Here is an 18,106-nt window from a genome sequence, read left to right as displayed (position 1 = left end):
TGAAAAGAGTTCACGAAATAACCATGACTCTACTTATTACTTAATTCACTAGGATTTATCGAGTTGGATCGGTAACAAAGATACACTTGAAGCACATTTACTTTAACCCATAGTTTCCAAGACACTCTTTGGACGACCTAGATTTAATAATAAACAGGGAGAAGCAATGTGACCAAATCATCAGCAAATCATCCTAAAGGATGATTACCAATACCAAACACCTCCCAAAAAATCACTCCACCATATTTTTTTTAGTTATGCTAGGAAAATGTGGTAGGTTGGAATTCATCCCCCCCCCCCCCCTTTTTCATCCAGCTCCTTCCATTGACTTCCACTTTATCTGAGGAGTTTTCATTGGATGAGAAACCCTGAAATAAAAAAAATACAGGTGCCGAATTAAAAACAACCCTGGTTGGGAAATTACTCTAGTCGACAGCCAATGAACAGTTGGCATTATTGTCCGAGCACGTAGAGAACATCGGATACAATCCTAGGAGTCAGTGACTATTATCCATACCTTCGTGTGTCTTAGGATAACCGGGGAAATTTAAACTTCACGATGGATCTCGACACAGTGTGTTTGCATATATTCCTCATTATGGACTATGAAGGTAGAGAGAAGCCTTTTTCTGCACGTGACGGGGCCGATCAAAACGAGACACGTAACTGACAGTTGAAACGAGACGTGTTGAACTTTTTTTTTTGGGTTCGGAATTTTTGTGCTGTCATCATTTGTGGGGGTTTTTTCGTTCTGTTAGTCCATTTTTCTTTGTTTTTTCCTTGTTTGTTGACCATATTCCTGTTGTGGAATATTGTGTGGCGTTAAATCCTGACAACAGCAATTTTTGCTTAATTTGTGTTTTTTGTCATTTGTGTTTTTTTGTAGTTTTCTTCTGCAGACATACATGTGCTAAGCAATGGCGTATGTCCAAAAGCCTACATCAAGTCATGCACTCCCATTGCACAAATCTTTCAAAGATAAAGTCGTTGCCTTGTTCGACCGAGCCACTCAAGACGCGTTTGCTTCCACACTGACTCGCTGTGATTGGTGTTGTAACAATCGAACACGTACCTGAGAGAAACTCACCCAATCACGAAACACAAACGACGGCTACAGTGTTTTAACTTTCAGCTGGTCTCGGAATCTATTCGCGAAATGTGCATGCCGCTATGTATATTTCATGATGCCATGGTGTATTTTTTTTTGGGCAATAAAGTTGCCGTGAGAAAATAAAATTACGAGACTTACTTTCGGAACGTCCCTCGTATTATTGACGCCGAAATGTCCACACAAATTTTACACTGGAACAGGTAGTTGGGAGGTTTTATGGATAAGGTAATACTACTCAAAAAGACGTCAATAAATATCTCCAATATCGGAAGGTAAAATGTTGCATGCTATAAGAAGTTATCCCATTGTTATTTTTGATGAAGAGGAGGAAGAGTTGTCAGTTTGTTAATATCGTAAAGAACACCGTAGTATAAAACAGTAGCCTATGGAATTGTATTTTACTTTCCAATAATTTTAAATTTTTTGCACAAGTTATATTGTTTTTCAGGAAAATGAGCCTCTTTGCGATTAAAATAGTATACATTTTATGGATTATACTTTAATTCAGAGTAATCATAATTAATTGTATTTTATTTGGAAGGGAACTATTCAGTACACACTAACATCAACAACATGTTTCGTAATTTCCAAGCATGATTCAAGTAACATGTATATTTTATATTTTGACTTGAAGTATCCACCGATAAAAGAGAAAACATAGGTTATCTTAAAGGTTATCTTGCTGTCAAGTAGCTTTTAACTTTGTTGGCCACGAACTGTTTATCAGGAAGCTCTAAATAGGTATATAACATGTGATGCGAACCACAAGAAACAGCCATCGATTACCTATCTGAATCGCGATAAAAATATTTTAAACAGACATGAAGATAATTCTGGCTCTTGCAGTTGTTTTGCAAGTTTTCATCTCAAACGCAGGTAAAATATTAAACAATAACGAGTTATTGTAAGTCGCCGAATTCAATCGCTGCAAGTTTCATTAAATTTAAAAATAAATAATTACCAATTTTTTTGGCATATTAATGTTAAAACTGCTTCTAAAAGTTATCTAAGAATGTTTTTTTTATAACAAAAAGCAGTATGCATTAAAAGTAAGAATGAGTTATGAATTCTGAAAGCATACAATACTTACGTACTCGTTGCAATTAAAGTGCTAGGTTAAAACTTCGTTTTCACAAACCGATTCACAGTCGCTAATTAAAAAAAAAAACTTTCTGCACAGCTTACAAGCGTAGGTAGATTTAGAACTACCAATTTATTAGTAATATTTTGATAACTTCTATAAACCCTGGAACATTTTGAGAACTTAATGTAGCTGCATAACATCCTATATGTTAGCCAATATACAAAAAATTTCGGTTTAACATTTTCTCATTTAACATGAAGCGAAAATAAATTATAATTTTTTTTTAACTTAGTGCATCCTGCATTGAATGTCTTCATGAAATTCATAATTTGCTTAGTAAAGTATGTATTATCAAAAATAATTTGAGACAACATTTTTAGGTAAAAATTATAAAATTCACAAACAATTTGAACGGATTTGATGGTATATCTACAAAGGGAGTTATGCATTTTTTTTTAATTATACCCCTCATTTTTTCAAAAACTTGGAGCAATAGTTCGTCTAATCAAAAATTGTTTCAGACAAAAAGTTGAATAAAAATTATAAGATTAATACACAATTTATATATATTCGATTTGTGCCTTCGAAGGGAGTTGTGATTTTTTTGTCCGCCAATCCTTGTTTTTTTTTCAACCCATTGCAGTTAAGGTTGGTCGTATGAAAAACTTATTCAGACAAACGATATTGGCATTACTCCTACGAGTCATAAAACGTCCATACGTATGTGATATTTTACATATTACGGGAGTTATAATTTTTTTAATCCTTCCCTATTTATACCCCTTTGGACAGTTATTGACTATTAACGAACTTACCGAGGTTTATATGTATCACTTTGGAAGTGATTTGAGAAAAATTGCAACTGTTATCGAGTACACAAAATTATTATTATAATACATACATAAATACATAAACTTATGAGTTGACGATGGTTTTGGGATCTATGAACCATGAAACGTAAAACTGTATAATGAATGTCTGGAAGTAGTACCATGGTAAAGGCTACAATAGGTAGTATTTCTTTCGTTCATTAAAAAAAAAAAAGTGTTTAAGTTTCGAAAATAATTTGCATGATTACCTTACTGGGCATATTATGAACTTCGTTACGACATTAAATGCAGCAACCTCGAACCTGAAAAATAAAAATTGCTATCGACGATGTTGTTCCGCAGATGGCTACAACTACAAGGAGGTGGTTCAGAAGTCGTTACTGTTCTACGAGGCCCAGCGGTCAGGAAAGCTGCCCTCAGACCAGAGGGTCACGTGGCGGAAAGACTCCGCCCTCCACGACAAGGGAGCCAATGGAGAAGACCTCACAGGCGGTTACTATGATGGTGAGCAACTAAAGTCGATTTATTTATTTATCGCCTTTATTGGTGGCGAAGTTAAGGCGGGTACGCCTTTTCTTACACTCAACCACTTTTCTGCAACTACATCAAATAGTGGAATATTAAAAATTAAGCATGATATGAGCAGATTTTGACTAAATATTAAGAGAACAAATTAAAATTTTAACTCAATGTTCAAATATTAACTATTACAAAAGATTCAACCATAACTAATTTAAAGTAATTAAAAATTAAGCATAGACATACATAAAAAGGAAAGTCATTAAACATACAGCAAATAGTATCAAAACCGGAAAAAAAAGGTGCTACTACATTAAAACCAGTCACTCGCACATTCACACACAGAATCAAGCAGTAGGGTAGCGGCGAAGTGGTCATGGTAAGCAGTTGTTACAAAGATGTTTTTTCAGCCTGTACTTAAAGGAAGCTAGATTTTTTGATCACTACTAGAAAAAAAAATTGTGTATGCGTGGAGAGCACGAGCTTCAGAGGTGGTCTGACATGGATCTCCACTCACATTCCCAGTGACATGTTGGTTCTGTCTGACATGGATCTCCGCTCATATTCCCAGTGACATGTTGGTTCTGTCTGACATGGATCTCCGCTCATATTCCCAGTGACATGTTGGTTCTGTCTGACATGTATCTCCGCTCATATTCCCAGTGACAATTTGGTTCTGTCTGACATGGATCTCCGCTCATATTCCCAGTGACATGTTGGTTCTGTCTGACATGGATCTCCGCTCACATTCCCAGTGAACAAGTTGGTTCTGTCTGACATGGATCTTCTCTCACATTCACCAGTGAACAAGTTGGTTCTGACTGACATGGATCTTCTCTCACATTCACCAGTGAACAAGTTGGTTCTGTCTGACATGGATCTTCTCTCACATTCACCAGTGAACAAGTTGGTTCTGACTGACATGGATCTTCTCTCACATTCACCAGTGAACAAGTTGGTTCTGTCTGACATGGATCTTCTCTCACATTCACCAGTGAACAAGTTGGTTCTGACTGACATGGATCTTCTCTCACATTCACCAGTGAACAAGTTGATTCTGTCTGACATGGATCTTCTCTCACATTCACCAGTGAACAAGTTGGTTCTGACTGACATGGATCTCCGATCACGTTTCCAGTGACAAGTTGGTTCTGTCTGACATGGATCTCCGCTCACATTCCCAGTGACAAGTTTGTTCTGTCTGACATGGATATCGTCTCACATTCCCAGTGACAAGTTGGTTCTGACTGACATGGATCTCCGATCACGTTTCCAGTGACAAGTTGGTTCTGTCTGACTAGGATCTCCGCTCCTGTTTCCAGCTGGCGACTTCGTGAAGTTTGGCTTCCAGATGTCGTTCACGGCAACGATCCTGGCCTGGGGGTTGCTGGACCACCAGAAAGGTTATGAGGCTGCAGGTGAGTGCCAACTCCCCAACACACCCGATCATATCTCCTTAAACTTCTATGAGGTAATATGAGGTTATTAAAGAACGATACAGGAGAGACGTGACCAATCAGAAGAATATTCTTACAGTTCCTCATGCTTTAAAACAGTAATCGAAGAGCAAGTATAAGTAGAGAACAGGAAAAATTCGCGGGTTCAATGACCTCCAGGATAGACTCCAATATCCTCTACACACTCGGACAAATGCCAACTGTTCATTGGCTGCTAACTTGTGAGTCGTCACGACTGGGTGGCCTGTGATTCGACACTTCTACGAGTGAGGGTCTCTAATTGGCCCTCAGTCCTCCAGATTAACAGTGGACCAATGGCAGAAACAGCACTAAGGTATAATTATTTGAATTTTAGCATGGAACGTAATGAACCCGCGTATTTTCCATGTCTCTAAGTATAAGATATGTTAGAAAAAGTCGTAATTTTCAGAATGTAAATACCCTTTGTGCAGTTCGCAATAGCTATGGTGAAGCAAAGGAAAAAATTGCATGTTCGAAATGCATTTTTGTATTGACCACCGTGACTTGAATGCCATTACTACAATGGATACTTATCAGATTTACAAATACAGAATGTCCATAAAATAATGTCCCAGTTAAATGATTCAAAGTATCCTTTGTTGGACTTGGCAAGTGGTTAGTTCGAGATAGAAGTAAATAAGAACGACAGAGAGAAAAAAAGATTTTTAATAATTTTTTTGGGGGGAATTTGAAATTAATATGCTTCCTATTGGGATTTGTAATGCTGCAATCACATTTGAAAGGCTTGCCGAGAATTGTGTACTAACTTCAGTCATTGGTCATGTCTACCTTGCTGCCCAATGTACCCATGAAATAAACGTGGCACCTTCCTGTAATGAACAGATCAAAGTCCGTTGTATTGAACAGACTCTTCTTGTTGAAGTGAAAACTTCTATAGGAATGTTTGTATAGGGAGTAAATTCATGTAAGTCGTCATCGACATGATCACATGACGTGAATGTATATATTTATGTATATATATATATATATATACACACACACACACACACACACACACATACTCAGTGGTGCGCGCGCAGCCAGTACGCATCTTCAGTCCCTGTACATCAGTGTTGTGCATATGCGAATCGAATGTGTGTATGCAGTGTTCAAATTTTGTTTTTGTTCAATTTTTATTTTAAATCTTAAGTACACGATTACTGTGCAGTAGAAAGTGAGTACAAAATATATTAATATTCTGATGTAGATATATAGTTTGAATAACGAAGAAAACTGGTGTCTTTGTAGAAATATAACCTAAACATTTAAGAAAATCACTAATTTTTTCAATACCTTCAATTACTATGCAATTCGGAATTTATAGAAATTTAGGAATTATTTTACTAACGTGATAGAACAAATTTGTTGTGTGATAATTTTTTTTCGTAAAAATTGCGAAAAAGTCTCTGATGTTTATCAAAAAATATTTTCTTGTCACACAATTATATTTTACAAAGTTGGTATTTCTTATTTCAAATTATATCTGTATTTTCTTAATTCTAATATTAATATTAATAATAGTTAATTTGATTTACAAGTTTTAATTTAATACCAAACAATTAATTTGGATATCCAAAAATTAACAACTGTTTGCTTATAGTTTTAAGTATTCACTTTTGTCGGCAGATCTCATGACTGCTTTGAAATTTTTTTGACGTGACAACGTCTAATAAATCTATGAACGCCGGCTGCACGCACGAAAAAGTGTCCCGTAACGCACATTGTCCTATTACGCTGTGTCCCGTTACACTCATTCTACGCTTGCGCCGCATCTATCTCTCTTCCACTAGATTGGAACAAAAATCGATTTGACTTTTTCGAGGCACATTAAACTTGAAGCACTCCCATTCGTTACCTACTTTTCCTATCATCGTCCTATCCTTAACAGAATAACACAGATTGGAAGAAGTTAAAAAGCAAACTTGTATAAAAATTATAGTAAAAATAATCTGTTCGTTAAAGTAATAAACATATTTGAATTAATAAGTGCAAATAAAAGTAACTTTATCTATTAATTGTAGATTTCATTTCACTCCTTCTTTTTATCCATACAAAATAGTGATAATTCAATAAAATTGATTCAATTTTCTTCATAAAAGTATGCAATCGTTTCATCAATGTTTTGTTATGACGTTGTCACGTTAAACTAGCGTCCGTAAACCGATATTACAGACAACCAATTGTTTTTTCAAGGCTCTTTGTCGGAGGGTCGCAAGGCGCTGAAGTGGGCGCTTGACTACTTCCTGAAGGCGCACGTGAGCGAGAACGTGTTCTACGCTCAGGCCGGCTCCGGGGTTCTCGACCACAACTACTGGGGCAGACCCGAGGACATGACGGAGGCCCGTCCCACGTACATGATCAACACGACCCACCCTGGTCAGTAAGGGTATACTGCGGCTCCAGGGACATGATGAGGTGCTAGCGGCCATTTTGGTTTTTTTTGTATTTCTGATCAAGACGACCCACTCTGGTCAGTAGTGTCTGGAACCAAGTCGAGGTTTACATTTCTGACCAACACAACCAATCCTGGTCAGTAGTGGTATATTGCGGGTCCAGGGACATGATGAGGTGATAGCGGCCATTTTTGTTTATTGTATTTCTGATCAACACGACCCACCCTGGTCAGTAGTGTCTGGAACCAAGTCGAGGTTTACATTTCTGACCAACACCGCCCACCCTGGTCAGTAGTGGTATACTGCGGGTCCAGGGACATTCTGAGGTGCTAGCGGCCATTTTTGTTTTTTTGTATTTCTGATCAACACGACCCACCCTAGTCAGTAGTGTCTGGAACCAAGTCGAGGTTTACATTTCTGAACAACACAACCAATCCTGGTCAGTAGTGGTATATTACGGGTCCAGAGACATGCTGAGGTGTTACAGGCCATTTTTGTTGTTTGTGTTTCTGATCAACACGACCACACCTAGTCAGCAGTGGGAGAGTGCATGTTCAGAGACACCCCGAGGTGTATCGGCCATTTTGGAGTTAATCAACAAGACCAACCCTGTTTAGAAGTGGTATAGTGCGTGTACAGAAACCAACCTATGTGTGGCAGTCATTTTGGAGTACTTATTTCTGATCAACATGTTCAACCGCGGAGGCATGCCAAAATGTGGTGGCCATTTTGTGTTTCATATTTATTAACAACATGACCAACTCAGGCTAGGAGTGGGTGAGTGCAATTCTGAAGACATGCTGAGGATGGTGGTCATTTTGCATTTCATGTTTCTGATCGTCATGAACAATTCAGATTCGAAGTGGAAAAGCAGATGTCGTGATACGTGATAGAAAACAAAAATACTGATAACATGCACATGTGACAATGATGATACATATGAGCTTTAAACATATCTACCAATGTAACATAGTCGCTTAGAATAAACCCACTACAATAGCCATTGTCATTTTTAATTTTTTACTAACTCCGGAGTATGAAAGCGTAATAAATTAATGAAGTTCTCAAATATGTTACAGCTTTCGTGGAATAAATGCAAAAAGAGTTATTTTATACATGATATCTTTATGACTCAGCCACCGTAACGGTTTAAAATTTTTTTCGTCCATTGAAAAATTTAGGAAATAAATTCGAAATAAAATTGATTTTGTTATTTAAATGTAGGACAGTGTTGAAAAATGGCCAAAGTGCTCTGTTTTCTAAGTTATATAAACTACTTTTCTTTAAAACTATCAACTCATTCACTTTCAGAAAATCTCTAGTTCAGGGACAATGCCTTAGGCTTTCGCTGCTGTTTTCATGCCGGTCGTGTGGTTTTCGGATCAAAGTCGCATCACGGGGTTTCGCTGCAATCTCGCGGTCAGGCGATGCCAGTTGTTCAACTGGGCTTGGAATGATGCAGCACAGCATTGAATAATGTTGGGGTTGTCGGAAGAGGTTGTGGTATGATCGCATCTCTCCCTTCCAGGCTCCGACCTGGCCGCTGAAACCGCCGCAGCGCTGGCGGCCTCCTACTTGGTCTTCAAGGACGTGAACTCCACCTACGCCAACATCCTGCTCTCTCACGCGAAGCAGCTGTACAGCTTCGCCTACAAGTACCGTGGGAAATACTCGGACGCGTTCGACGACATCAGATGCTGCTACAAGTAAGATAATAATATTAGAGACTGGAAAAAATTCGCGAGTTCAGTGACCTCCAGGATAGATTACACGATCCTCTGCCTACTTGGGCAAACGGCACCCGTTCATTGGGTACTGAATTTTGAGGCGTCTCAAGTGGGTAACTTGTGGTTGGATACTTCTTTGATTGATTGTCTCTAATTGGCCAAGAGTCCTACATATTAACAGTGAACCAATAGCAGAAGTAGCACAACCGTATAATTATTTGAATTTTAGCATAACACGAAATTAACCCGCGAATTTTTTCCGGTCTTTAATAATAATGTGGGCAGGCTTTCACGGGCCATTGTCTGAAGTAGCTTGGCTTCTGGGGTTGTAGCCGTGTCCTTGGCGGATGATTGAACTGATGTTTCTGGTCGACATTGCAGTCGCCATCATCAGAGAGCAGTTATACATACAGTAACTACCAGTAGGTAACTGCCCCTGATGATGGCGACTGCAATGTCGACCGGAAACGTTCGGGTGAATTATCCGCCAAGGACACGGCTACAACCCCAGAAGCCAAGCTAATGCAAGTAAGATAGTTCGTACGCAAAGTTAAACTTGTTGAGATGGTGCAGCGTTTATTAAAACTGACTCGCCTTCCCGTCATTTTTCTCAAAGTTTACACCAGTCAACTTTGGGATGATTACTTACTACAATCCTTTGCTGGTGGCTTTTCCAATTTTTTTAGGATTTTGTTCTTTTTTTGACGTGACAACGTCTAATAAATCGATGAACGCCGGCTGCACGCACGAAAAAGTGTCCCGTTACGCACATTGTCCCGATACGCTGTGTCCCATTTAGCTCAATGTACGCTTGCGCCGCATCTATCTCTCTTCCACTCGATTGAAACAAAAATCGATTTGACTTTTTCGAGGCACATTAAACTTGAAGCACTCCCATTCGTTTCCTACTTTTCCTATCATCGTCCTATCCTTGACAGAATAACACAGATTGGAAGAAGTTAAATAGCAAACATGTATAAAAATTATAGTTAAAATAATCTTTTAGCTAAAGTAATAAACATATTTGAATTAATGAGTGCAAATAGAAGTAAATTTTATCAATCAAATTGTAGATTTCATTTCACTCCTTCTTTGTATCCCTACAAAATAGTGATAATTCAATTAAAAATGATTCAATTTTTTTTTATTCATGAAAGTATGCAATCATTTCATCAAAGTTTTGTTATGGCGTTGTCACGTTAAACTATCGTCCGTAAACCGACTTTACAGACAACCCATTTTTTTTTTTTTCTGATTGCCTGCCACTAGGGAAGCAATGTGAAAGACGTGTTCACGTCAGAACGGAGGAGACAAACGGTGCGTGTGTGTCTTGTGTTTCAAGTTCCTCCGGCTACGAGGACGAGCTGGTGTGGGGGGCGGCGTGGCTGTACCGGGCCACCGGGGACAAGACATACCTCACCTACGCCGAGAACGAGTACTCGACCATCCAGTACTACATCGGGTTCAGCTGGGACCAGAAGGCAGGCGGAGCTGATGTAAGTCTTTCACAGAGGCGGTTTCAAGGAGAGAAAGGCTTGGATGACGATCTCTCTTTGGAAAATAATTATAGTTACTTATAGTTATCACGGAATTAATAGAAGATTAGAACAAATAACAGTTTAAAAAAATTAAAAAAACACGCTTTTATAAATAAACCAAAATAAAAAGTAGAAAAAAAAACAATAGTTTAAAAAAACTAAAAGAACACGCTTTTATAGAAAATCCAACTAAAAAAAATAAATTTTAATAAATTTGAATTAAATATAGCGTAAAATAAAAACAATATATTTCATTTAAAAAAAAGTGGGGTGCTTTTTAAGATATTATCAAAATGATAATCCTTCTACTCATATTTGTCAATAAAATAAATATAACTATTGACACCATGCACCCCACACTTTTTTTTTTAAAAAGAAGATACATTTATTTTATTTTACACTATTTTTAGTTCAAATTTATTACAATTTATTTTCTATTTTTAGTTGGATTTTCTATGAAAGCGTGGTTTTTTTAAAAACTATTATTCATTTATAATTTAACAACAGTAAATATTTGAAATGTAAAAAGCAACATTTTTTTTACAAAAAAATGTATTACTGTACACACTGCATAGCTGGTAAAGGCGTTTTTTTGCTCCTACGGATACCCGACCTTTTTGGCCGTTCCGACCTTGGCCCGGTCCTGTCATGGTCATATATGAGAGGTTCTACTGTACTTAAGTTATGTTTCACCTATTTTTTCCCCAGGTTCTGCTAGCCAAGTTGACAGGGGACAGAAAGTACTTGACCAAGATGAAGAACTACTGCGACCAAATGATCACCTCTCAGCAGAGGACGCCGAAAGGACTGATATTCATCAGCCCGTGGGGATCTCTTTCCAGCACTGCCTACGTCATGCAAGTTTGCCTCGAGGTGAGGTCCGACCCACGTAACTTTGTCACGAAGTTGACTGTTCACATAAGCAGTGCCAGCGGTAGCCAGTTCTCAAGCTGACAACTGCGGAGCATGGGAAGCCTACGATGTACATTCTGTATTTCAAAGACCCAAAAAGCCCGAATATCTACCTTCGGCCAACTTCGTCAGTTTTTTTTTGTTTATTACTTTACAAAATTGTGGATTGTTGGTTATGTTAGGTTAGTATAGCTACATTAAAAATTGTGTCAAATCATTTTAATGCCGACGTTGGCCGAAGGTAGATATTCGGGCTTGTTCGGGTCTGTGCAATACCGAATGTACTTCATAGGATTCCCGCGGAGCATTGCATGATGTTTAGTCACCAACACTGACAACCACAGGACATTGTTCAAAAGCACTGTTGTAAAAAAAAAAAGTGGCGGAAGTATATGTGGATCATTGGTGTTGCTAATGTGCGCAGGCTTTCACGGCCATTGTCTGAAGTAGCTTGGCTTCTGGGTTGTAGCCACGTCCTCGGCGGATAATTCACACTGATGTTTCGGTCGACATTGCAGTCGCCATCATCAGGGAGCAGTAGGTACCTTCCGAGTATATAAAAAGCAGGACAACTGGTAAGAAAGAATCTTTAGTAGGTAACTGCTCCCCGATGATGGCGACTGCAATTCCGATCCCAAAACGTCGGGTGGAATTATCCGCCGAGAACGTGGCTACAATCCCAGAAGCCAAGCTAACTTCATTGGTGTTACTTGTGAGAACTGCCGAGTTTGTGACAAGTTAAGGCGGGATTACAACGGCCCATCGCCTCCTTCCATCATCCGTCCATCAACGCCACCCAAACGAACTTAGACATAATTTTTTTTTTTTTGGACGTGATAACGTCTTATGAATCGATGAACGCCGGCTGCACGCACGAAAAAAAAATTGGTCACGTTGCGCCCTGAGCCGAGCGTGCAAAGAACCCGGCCATCAACCACCGTGCGAGAAAAATCTTCTACATATAATATCAAACAGGTTAAGGCGGGCTTTTTTTTAACTAATTGTTCGTGATTATATTTTAAACTAAATTATTTAAAACTTTAATTTGCAAAAAAAAATGTAAATAATATTTGAAAATTTAAAAAAAAAGTAAGCTATTTTCATCAATTTTTTTCTTATGACGTTATCACGTAAAATTTATCGTCCGTAAACCGACTTTATACAGACAAACCTTCTTTTTTTCCACCGTTGATTATAAAAACGAACAAATGTTCGCTTGACGGGTGTATAATGGTTGGAAGGTCGTCGAGCGGCAAGGTTCTCCGCAATTCTCGCCCTTGTTGCAGACCGCCGCCCTGGGAGTGAACGCCGTCAAGTACCGGGCCGAGGCGAAGAAGCAGATAGACTACATGCTGGGGGACACCGGCTTCAGCTACGTCGTGGGGTTCGGCAGCAAGTACCCCACGCACTGTCACCACCGCGCCGCGTGAGTGTGGCATAGGCGGGGGTTTGGACGTAACTGTCCAGACACGAGTTAACGCAGTTTGTTTGTTTCGACGTGACAACGTCTAATAAATCGATGAACGCCGGCTGCACGCAAGAAAAAGTGTCCCGTTACGCATATTGTCCCGTTACGCTCATTGTTCCGTTACGCTGTCGGCGAGTGCAGTAATAATAGGTTATGTTACAATTGTCTAAAAAATTATGGTGATTCATGTAATTGATGATAGATATTTGATTGCACTTTATTTATGTGAAAACTTGTTCATAATTATATTTAAACTTTATAGCTAACCGCCAGTTTTTAAAATTAATTACAAGTCATCTACACGTGACCTGTTTCGTCGACTGTTTGTAAAGTGAAGTGAAAAGTTAATGTGGTTTTCACTGCTTATTACAACAACAATTTCGGCAATAAAGGTTAATTATTCTTGCATTTTAAATATCTGATTACTAGTATAATTTCAAGTAATTATTATTTTATTATTAAAATAAAAATGATTCAATTTTATTCATAAAAGTATGCAATCATTTCTTCAATGTTATGTTATGACGTTGTCACGTTGAACTATCGTCCGTAAACCGACTTTACAGACAACCTATTTTTTTTTATATAAATGTCCAGTCACGAGTTAACGCAGTTTGTTTTTTTTGGACGTACGCCATTGATAGAGACCTGAAAAATACGTGGGTTCATTACGTGCTATGCCAAAATTCAAATAATTATACCTTAGTGCTGCTTCTGGCATTGGTTCACTGTTAATCTGGAGGACTGAGGGCCAATTAGAGACCACTCACTCGTAGAAGTGTCGAATCACAGGCCACCCAGTCGTGACGACTCACAAGTCAGCAGCCAATGGAACAGTTGGCGTTCGCCAGAGTGTGTAGAGGATATTGGAGTATATCCTGGAGGTCATTGAACCCCGCGCAATTTTTCCGGTCTCTAGATATTATTACAGAAGATTTTCTCGCACGGTGGTTGGCCGGGTTCTTTGCACGCTCGGGCTCAGGGCGGGAACGTGACAATTTTTTTTCCTGCGCGTGCAGCCTGGCGTTCATCGATTTATGAGACGTCATCAGCTAGAGGCCGGAATAATTTCGCGGGTTCAATGACCTCCAGGATGGACTCCAATATCCTCTACACACTCGGGCAAATGCCAACTGTTTCATCGGCTGCTGACTTGTGAGTCGTCACGACGGGGTGTGGCCCGATTCGACACTTCTATGAGTGAGGGGGTCTCTAATTGGCCCCTCAGTCCTCTAGGTTAAAAGTAGACCAATGGCAGAAGCAGCACTAAGGTGTATAATTATTTGAATTTCAGCGTGGCATGAAATGAACCCGCGAATTTTTCAGGTCTCTAGTTATCACGTTCATGAAACGGAACGCGTGTTGTCCCTCGGCGCAGGTCGTTTTAAATATTAATTATTAAATTATTAAATTTAAATATTGGGTAAAAGACTTGTCTCGTCAATGGTAAACAAACACCGCAACATTGCCGCCACTGAACATTAATCATAAATGCACTAAAGCAAACGAAAGCTTACACACGCTCACGCCCCGACGCGCCGGCCAAGTGCGACTGGACTCAGTTCAGCACCACCGAGCCCAATCCTCACGTGAAGATCTCATGTATTAAAATACATTAACTACAAACAGAAGTGAGCCTCGGGGCAGCAAAATACATATAAAAGGACAAAAACCATATTTCTTAAACTTGACCCTGGTTTTACGTGAGCTCGCAGGCTCAAAAGAAAGACAATTACATTTTGTTTTTAATATGCTTTTGAAATGAATCCAACCAAATCCTATGTCCTGAAAACTGGCGGTCCTGGCACCGGAGGTTTCTGTAGATTAAAGTCCAGAAGAATTCGATTTATGAAGAAACTGGTATGTCGACCGGAGTGGGGAGAAAACTTGTGACTGCATGAGTCCAATCATGGACTGCTAATTTTGGCAGTGAAGTTCCAAATCCAAATCTTCAATCTAAATCTTGCACCCCGCCTGTAACCAAAGTCCCAAATTGCTTAGACTGTTAACAGGCGGCTAAGGCTGGTCAAGACTACGCCCAGGGAAAGGCAAAAATGAAGGGGGGGGGGGAGGGAGATATGACGATCACTTACCCAAAACAGCAGGGTGAAGTCACGTTAGTTGGCTCCAGGAGTAGAGTAGGCAACTCCCGGCGCGGAAGTCCGCAGTATCCATGATGAGAAAAGTGAAGAAAATAATTTAGATTAAAAATAACTATTACGGGCAGCCAATTGAATAAATAAGAAAAATAAGGCATCAATGCCTTGACGTTCGAAACTACTTGACGTAGTGTCAAGTCTTGGAGATAATACTGAGGTGGACTCCCGCGAATCACGATACGTGGACTGTTCTGTGCAGAAGCTGCCCACAGAATGTTTAAAAATGGCGTCGGCGCGCCTAATTAAAGCAAGGTACAGCGCCCATCAAAGGAGGGGGGGGGGGGGGGGGTCATGGCCCGAAGGTATCCGAAGATGCCCGAAGGGGCGAAGCAGACTGCAAAAGCGCTCGCCACGCGCTCACCAGTCGATTATGACAAGCTGTCTCTTATGGGAGGGAGGAGTAGTGCGCTCAAGCGGCCAAGATGAGAAACTGGCTGGAGGGTCACAGAAACGTCCGCTAGAGTGCACTGGGCGCACTCGCAACCAGCGGACAGAGCAAGGTTAGGGATTTTTACGCCGCTAGGCTTCGCTGAGGGCTATGTTGGACAAGGGCGGATGTCCTTGGAGAGACCATGTACCCTGCGCGGGTTCACTGGAGGTCGATGCTCCGGGTTGGAGTTCCCGCGAAGCCCCAGGTGGGAGATGAGGGAAGGGGGTTAAAACTTGCTAAGTCGCCTGGGAAAAGTGTCGTGTCGTGTCGCCGAGGACTGTAACATGCTCCTCGACGTGCTGCCAAACAGCTTACCTATGCTTGCCTCCGAGAAATGAAAGTGCTAGCGGTGGGCTTGGGGTAGCGTTCTTACTGTTACAGGGAGAAAACGTGATGCAAACTGCGGCCGAGATGCTGCGATAAGCAATCGTCAGCAAATGTATCTAATGGGGCCTGCGAAAAAGCGCAGGTGCACTGGGTTGCACAAGATTACGTCGGAGAGTACAGTAACGGAAACAAAATTAAATTAAATTAAAAATGCAACATTATTTTTTTGGTTCCCTTCTTTAAAAAAATGAAAAATAATCTTAAAAATCCAAAACTTGTGCCCAAAAATTATGATAAACGGCACACCGGGACAAAAAACGGAACGCGTGTTGTCGGTGCAGGTCGTGCCCCGACGCGCCCGCCAAGTGCGACTGGACGCAGTTCAGCACCGCCGAGCCCAATCCTCACGTGCTGACGGGCGCGCTGGTGGGAGGTCCGGGAGCCAACGACGACTACACGGACCTGCGCTCCGACTACGTGCACAACGAGGTGGCCACCTACTACAACTCGGGCTTCCAGACGGTGCTGGCCGCGCTCATCGAGCTGGGCTACTCCTCCGAGTAGACCCCGGACACGTCTGGCGGTCGACGGACACCCGAGAGCTACAACATCCTTCAAATGTAAACTCTGATCGAAATAATAAAAGAATCATCCCCTGCCAATGCTTGCTTGCGAACGTTCACTGAACAAAAAATAAAAAATAAAAATAAAATAGGCAGTAATGGGGACTGCCGTCAGATGTGAAAACTTCAAATTTTGTAATAACAGTGTTCTATTTTTTTTAATTAATTATAGTCTGAATAATTAAAATTTCATAATTTGTAAATCGAAATTATTAAAATTAGTCTGGTTTTCACATATATTGGCACTCCGAACTATACACACACACACACACACACACATACACACACACACACACACACATATATATATATATATATATATATGTTTTGCCCCTACCAAAAATCGGTCCAACGCGGCTAAAAAGTTTTCACTTCAAAAATAAAAATAAAACCAACACGCCACTACAAAAGTTGGAATATTGCTTGAAAGCACCACCTAAATAAATACTGAATACCTCCAACAAAGTAAACTAGATTTTAATTCATTTTTTTATATACTCCTCGAGCTCACCTTTTTTTAAGACTACCCCCATCCGATAGTCCCCGAAATGAAAATGAAACACTGAAATCCCTCCGTTAATGTTAACGCAAAACGCAAAACCTTCATACTCTAGCATTGGGTTATCACGACTGTACCCGCATTTTATTTTGGACACGCCTCGCTATGACCGTGAACCAATGCTGCCCAGCTAGAAGATAATTAAGTGATCAGCTAGTGCCAACTTAGTTCTCATTTATCCATAGACCAATGGATAGAGACCGGAAAAATTCGCGGGTTCATTTCGTGATATGCTAAAATACAAATAATTATACCATTGTGCTGCTTCTGTTATTGGTTCGCTGTTAAAATGTAGGACTCTCGGCCAATTAGAGACCATCAGTCAAAGAAGTATCCAATCACAAGTTACCCAATTGAGACGCCTCAAAATTCATCACCCAATGAACAGGCGCCGTATGCCTAAGCAGACAGAAGATCGTGGAGTCTATCCTGAAGGTCACTGAACTCGCGAATTTTTCCAGTCCCTACCAATGGAGAAGCAAAATTTCGGAAGAGGCTTTGAATGCTAGCCTGATGACAAATTTCCAGGAATCTACATGTAAAATTACATTATCTACAGACCTAAAAGTTCTATCATCTATTCACGTGACTCTTCAAAGCCTTTTCCCACCTAACGTGCTTTTCTTTTCATCGTACCAGAAAAGAAGGTCCATGTTTCAAACGTAAGATCAAAGTCAATCACTTTGAGAAGGTGATGGAAGCAGTCTTTCCTCGTGGAATTTATGTGTAGGATGGCGAAGTCTTGCTGCCTTTTTTTTTTTTAAAGTTGTGCCCTGGTGCCTTGGTGAGAGGACCAGGTGTCAACGACGACGTCATCTCCGTTTGTTCGCGCAATGAGGGAGGCCTTCGTACCATCTCGGCGGTGCACAACAAACTGGACTTCTTCGACCAGCAAGGCCGCTAACGTTGGAGACAGAAGAGCAGCCGTAGACCCATTGAAAAAAAAAT

At 40.2% G+C, this 18,106-nt stretch overlaps 2 protein-coding genes across 3 annotated transcripts in view; one reads left to right on the top strand and one right to left on the bottom strand.

Moving 5' to 3' along the window:
- Nucleotides 1-18,106, bottom strand: part of LOC134541246 (formin-J-like) — a 368,731-nt gene that overhangs the window by 25,664 nt on the left and 324,961 nt on the right. The window lies entirely within an intron of this gene.
- Nucleotides 1,824-16,638, top strand: LOC134541241 (endoglucanase E-4-like). 2 transcript variants are annotated; one of them, XM_063384512.1, is made up of 9 exons: nt 1,824-1,987; nt 3,368-3,529; nt 4,867-4,962; nt 7,216-7,398; nt 8,944-9,121; nt 10,485-10,638; nt 11,389-11,553; nt 12,879-13,018; nt 16,318-16,638. In XM_063384512.1, exons 1-9 carry the CDS (start codon nt 1,933-1,935, stop codon nt 16,538-16,540), a joined length of 1,356 nt encoding a protein of 451 aa, XP_063240582.1. In that variant the 5' UTR covers nt 1,824-1,932; the 3' UTR covers nt 16,541-16,638. The 2 variants fall into 2 exon arrangements, with proteins under 2 accessions (XP_063240582.1, XP_063240581.1); XM_063384511.1 differs by having other exon boundaries at nt 1,831-1,987; nt 4,846-4,962.

Source organism: Bacillus rossius, chromosome 18, assembly GCF_032445375.1.
Source record: "Bacillus rossius redtenbacheri isolate Brsri chromosome 18, Brsri_v3, whole genome shotgun sequence".
Taxonomy (NCBI): Eukaryota; Metazoa; Arthropoda; class Insecta; order Phasmatodea; family Bacillidae; genus Bacillus; species Bacillus rossius.
This window is presented reverse-complemented; position numbering and strand designations above follow the sequence as displayed.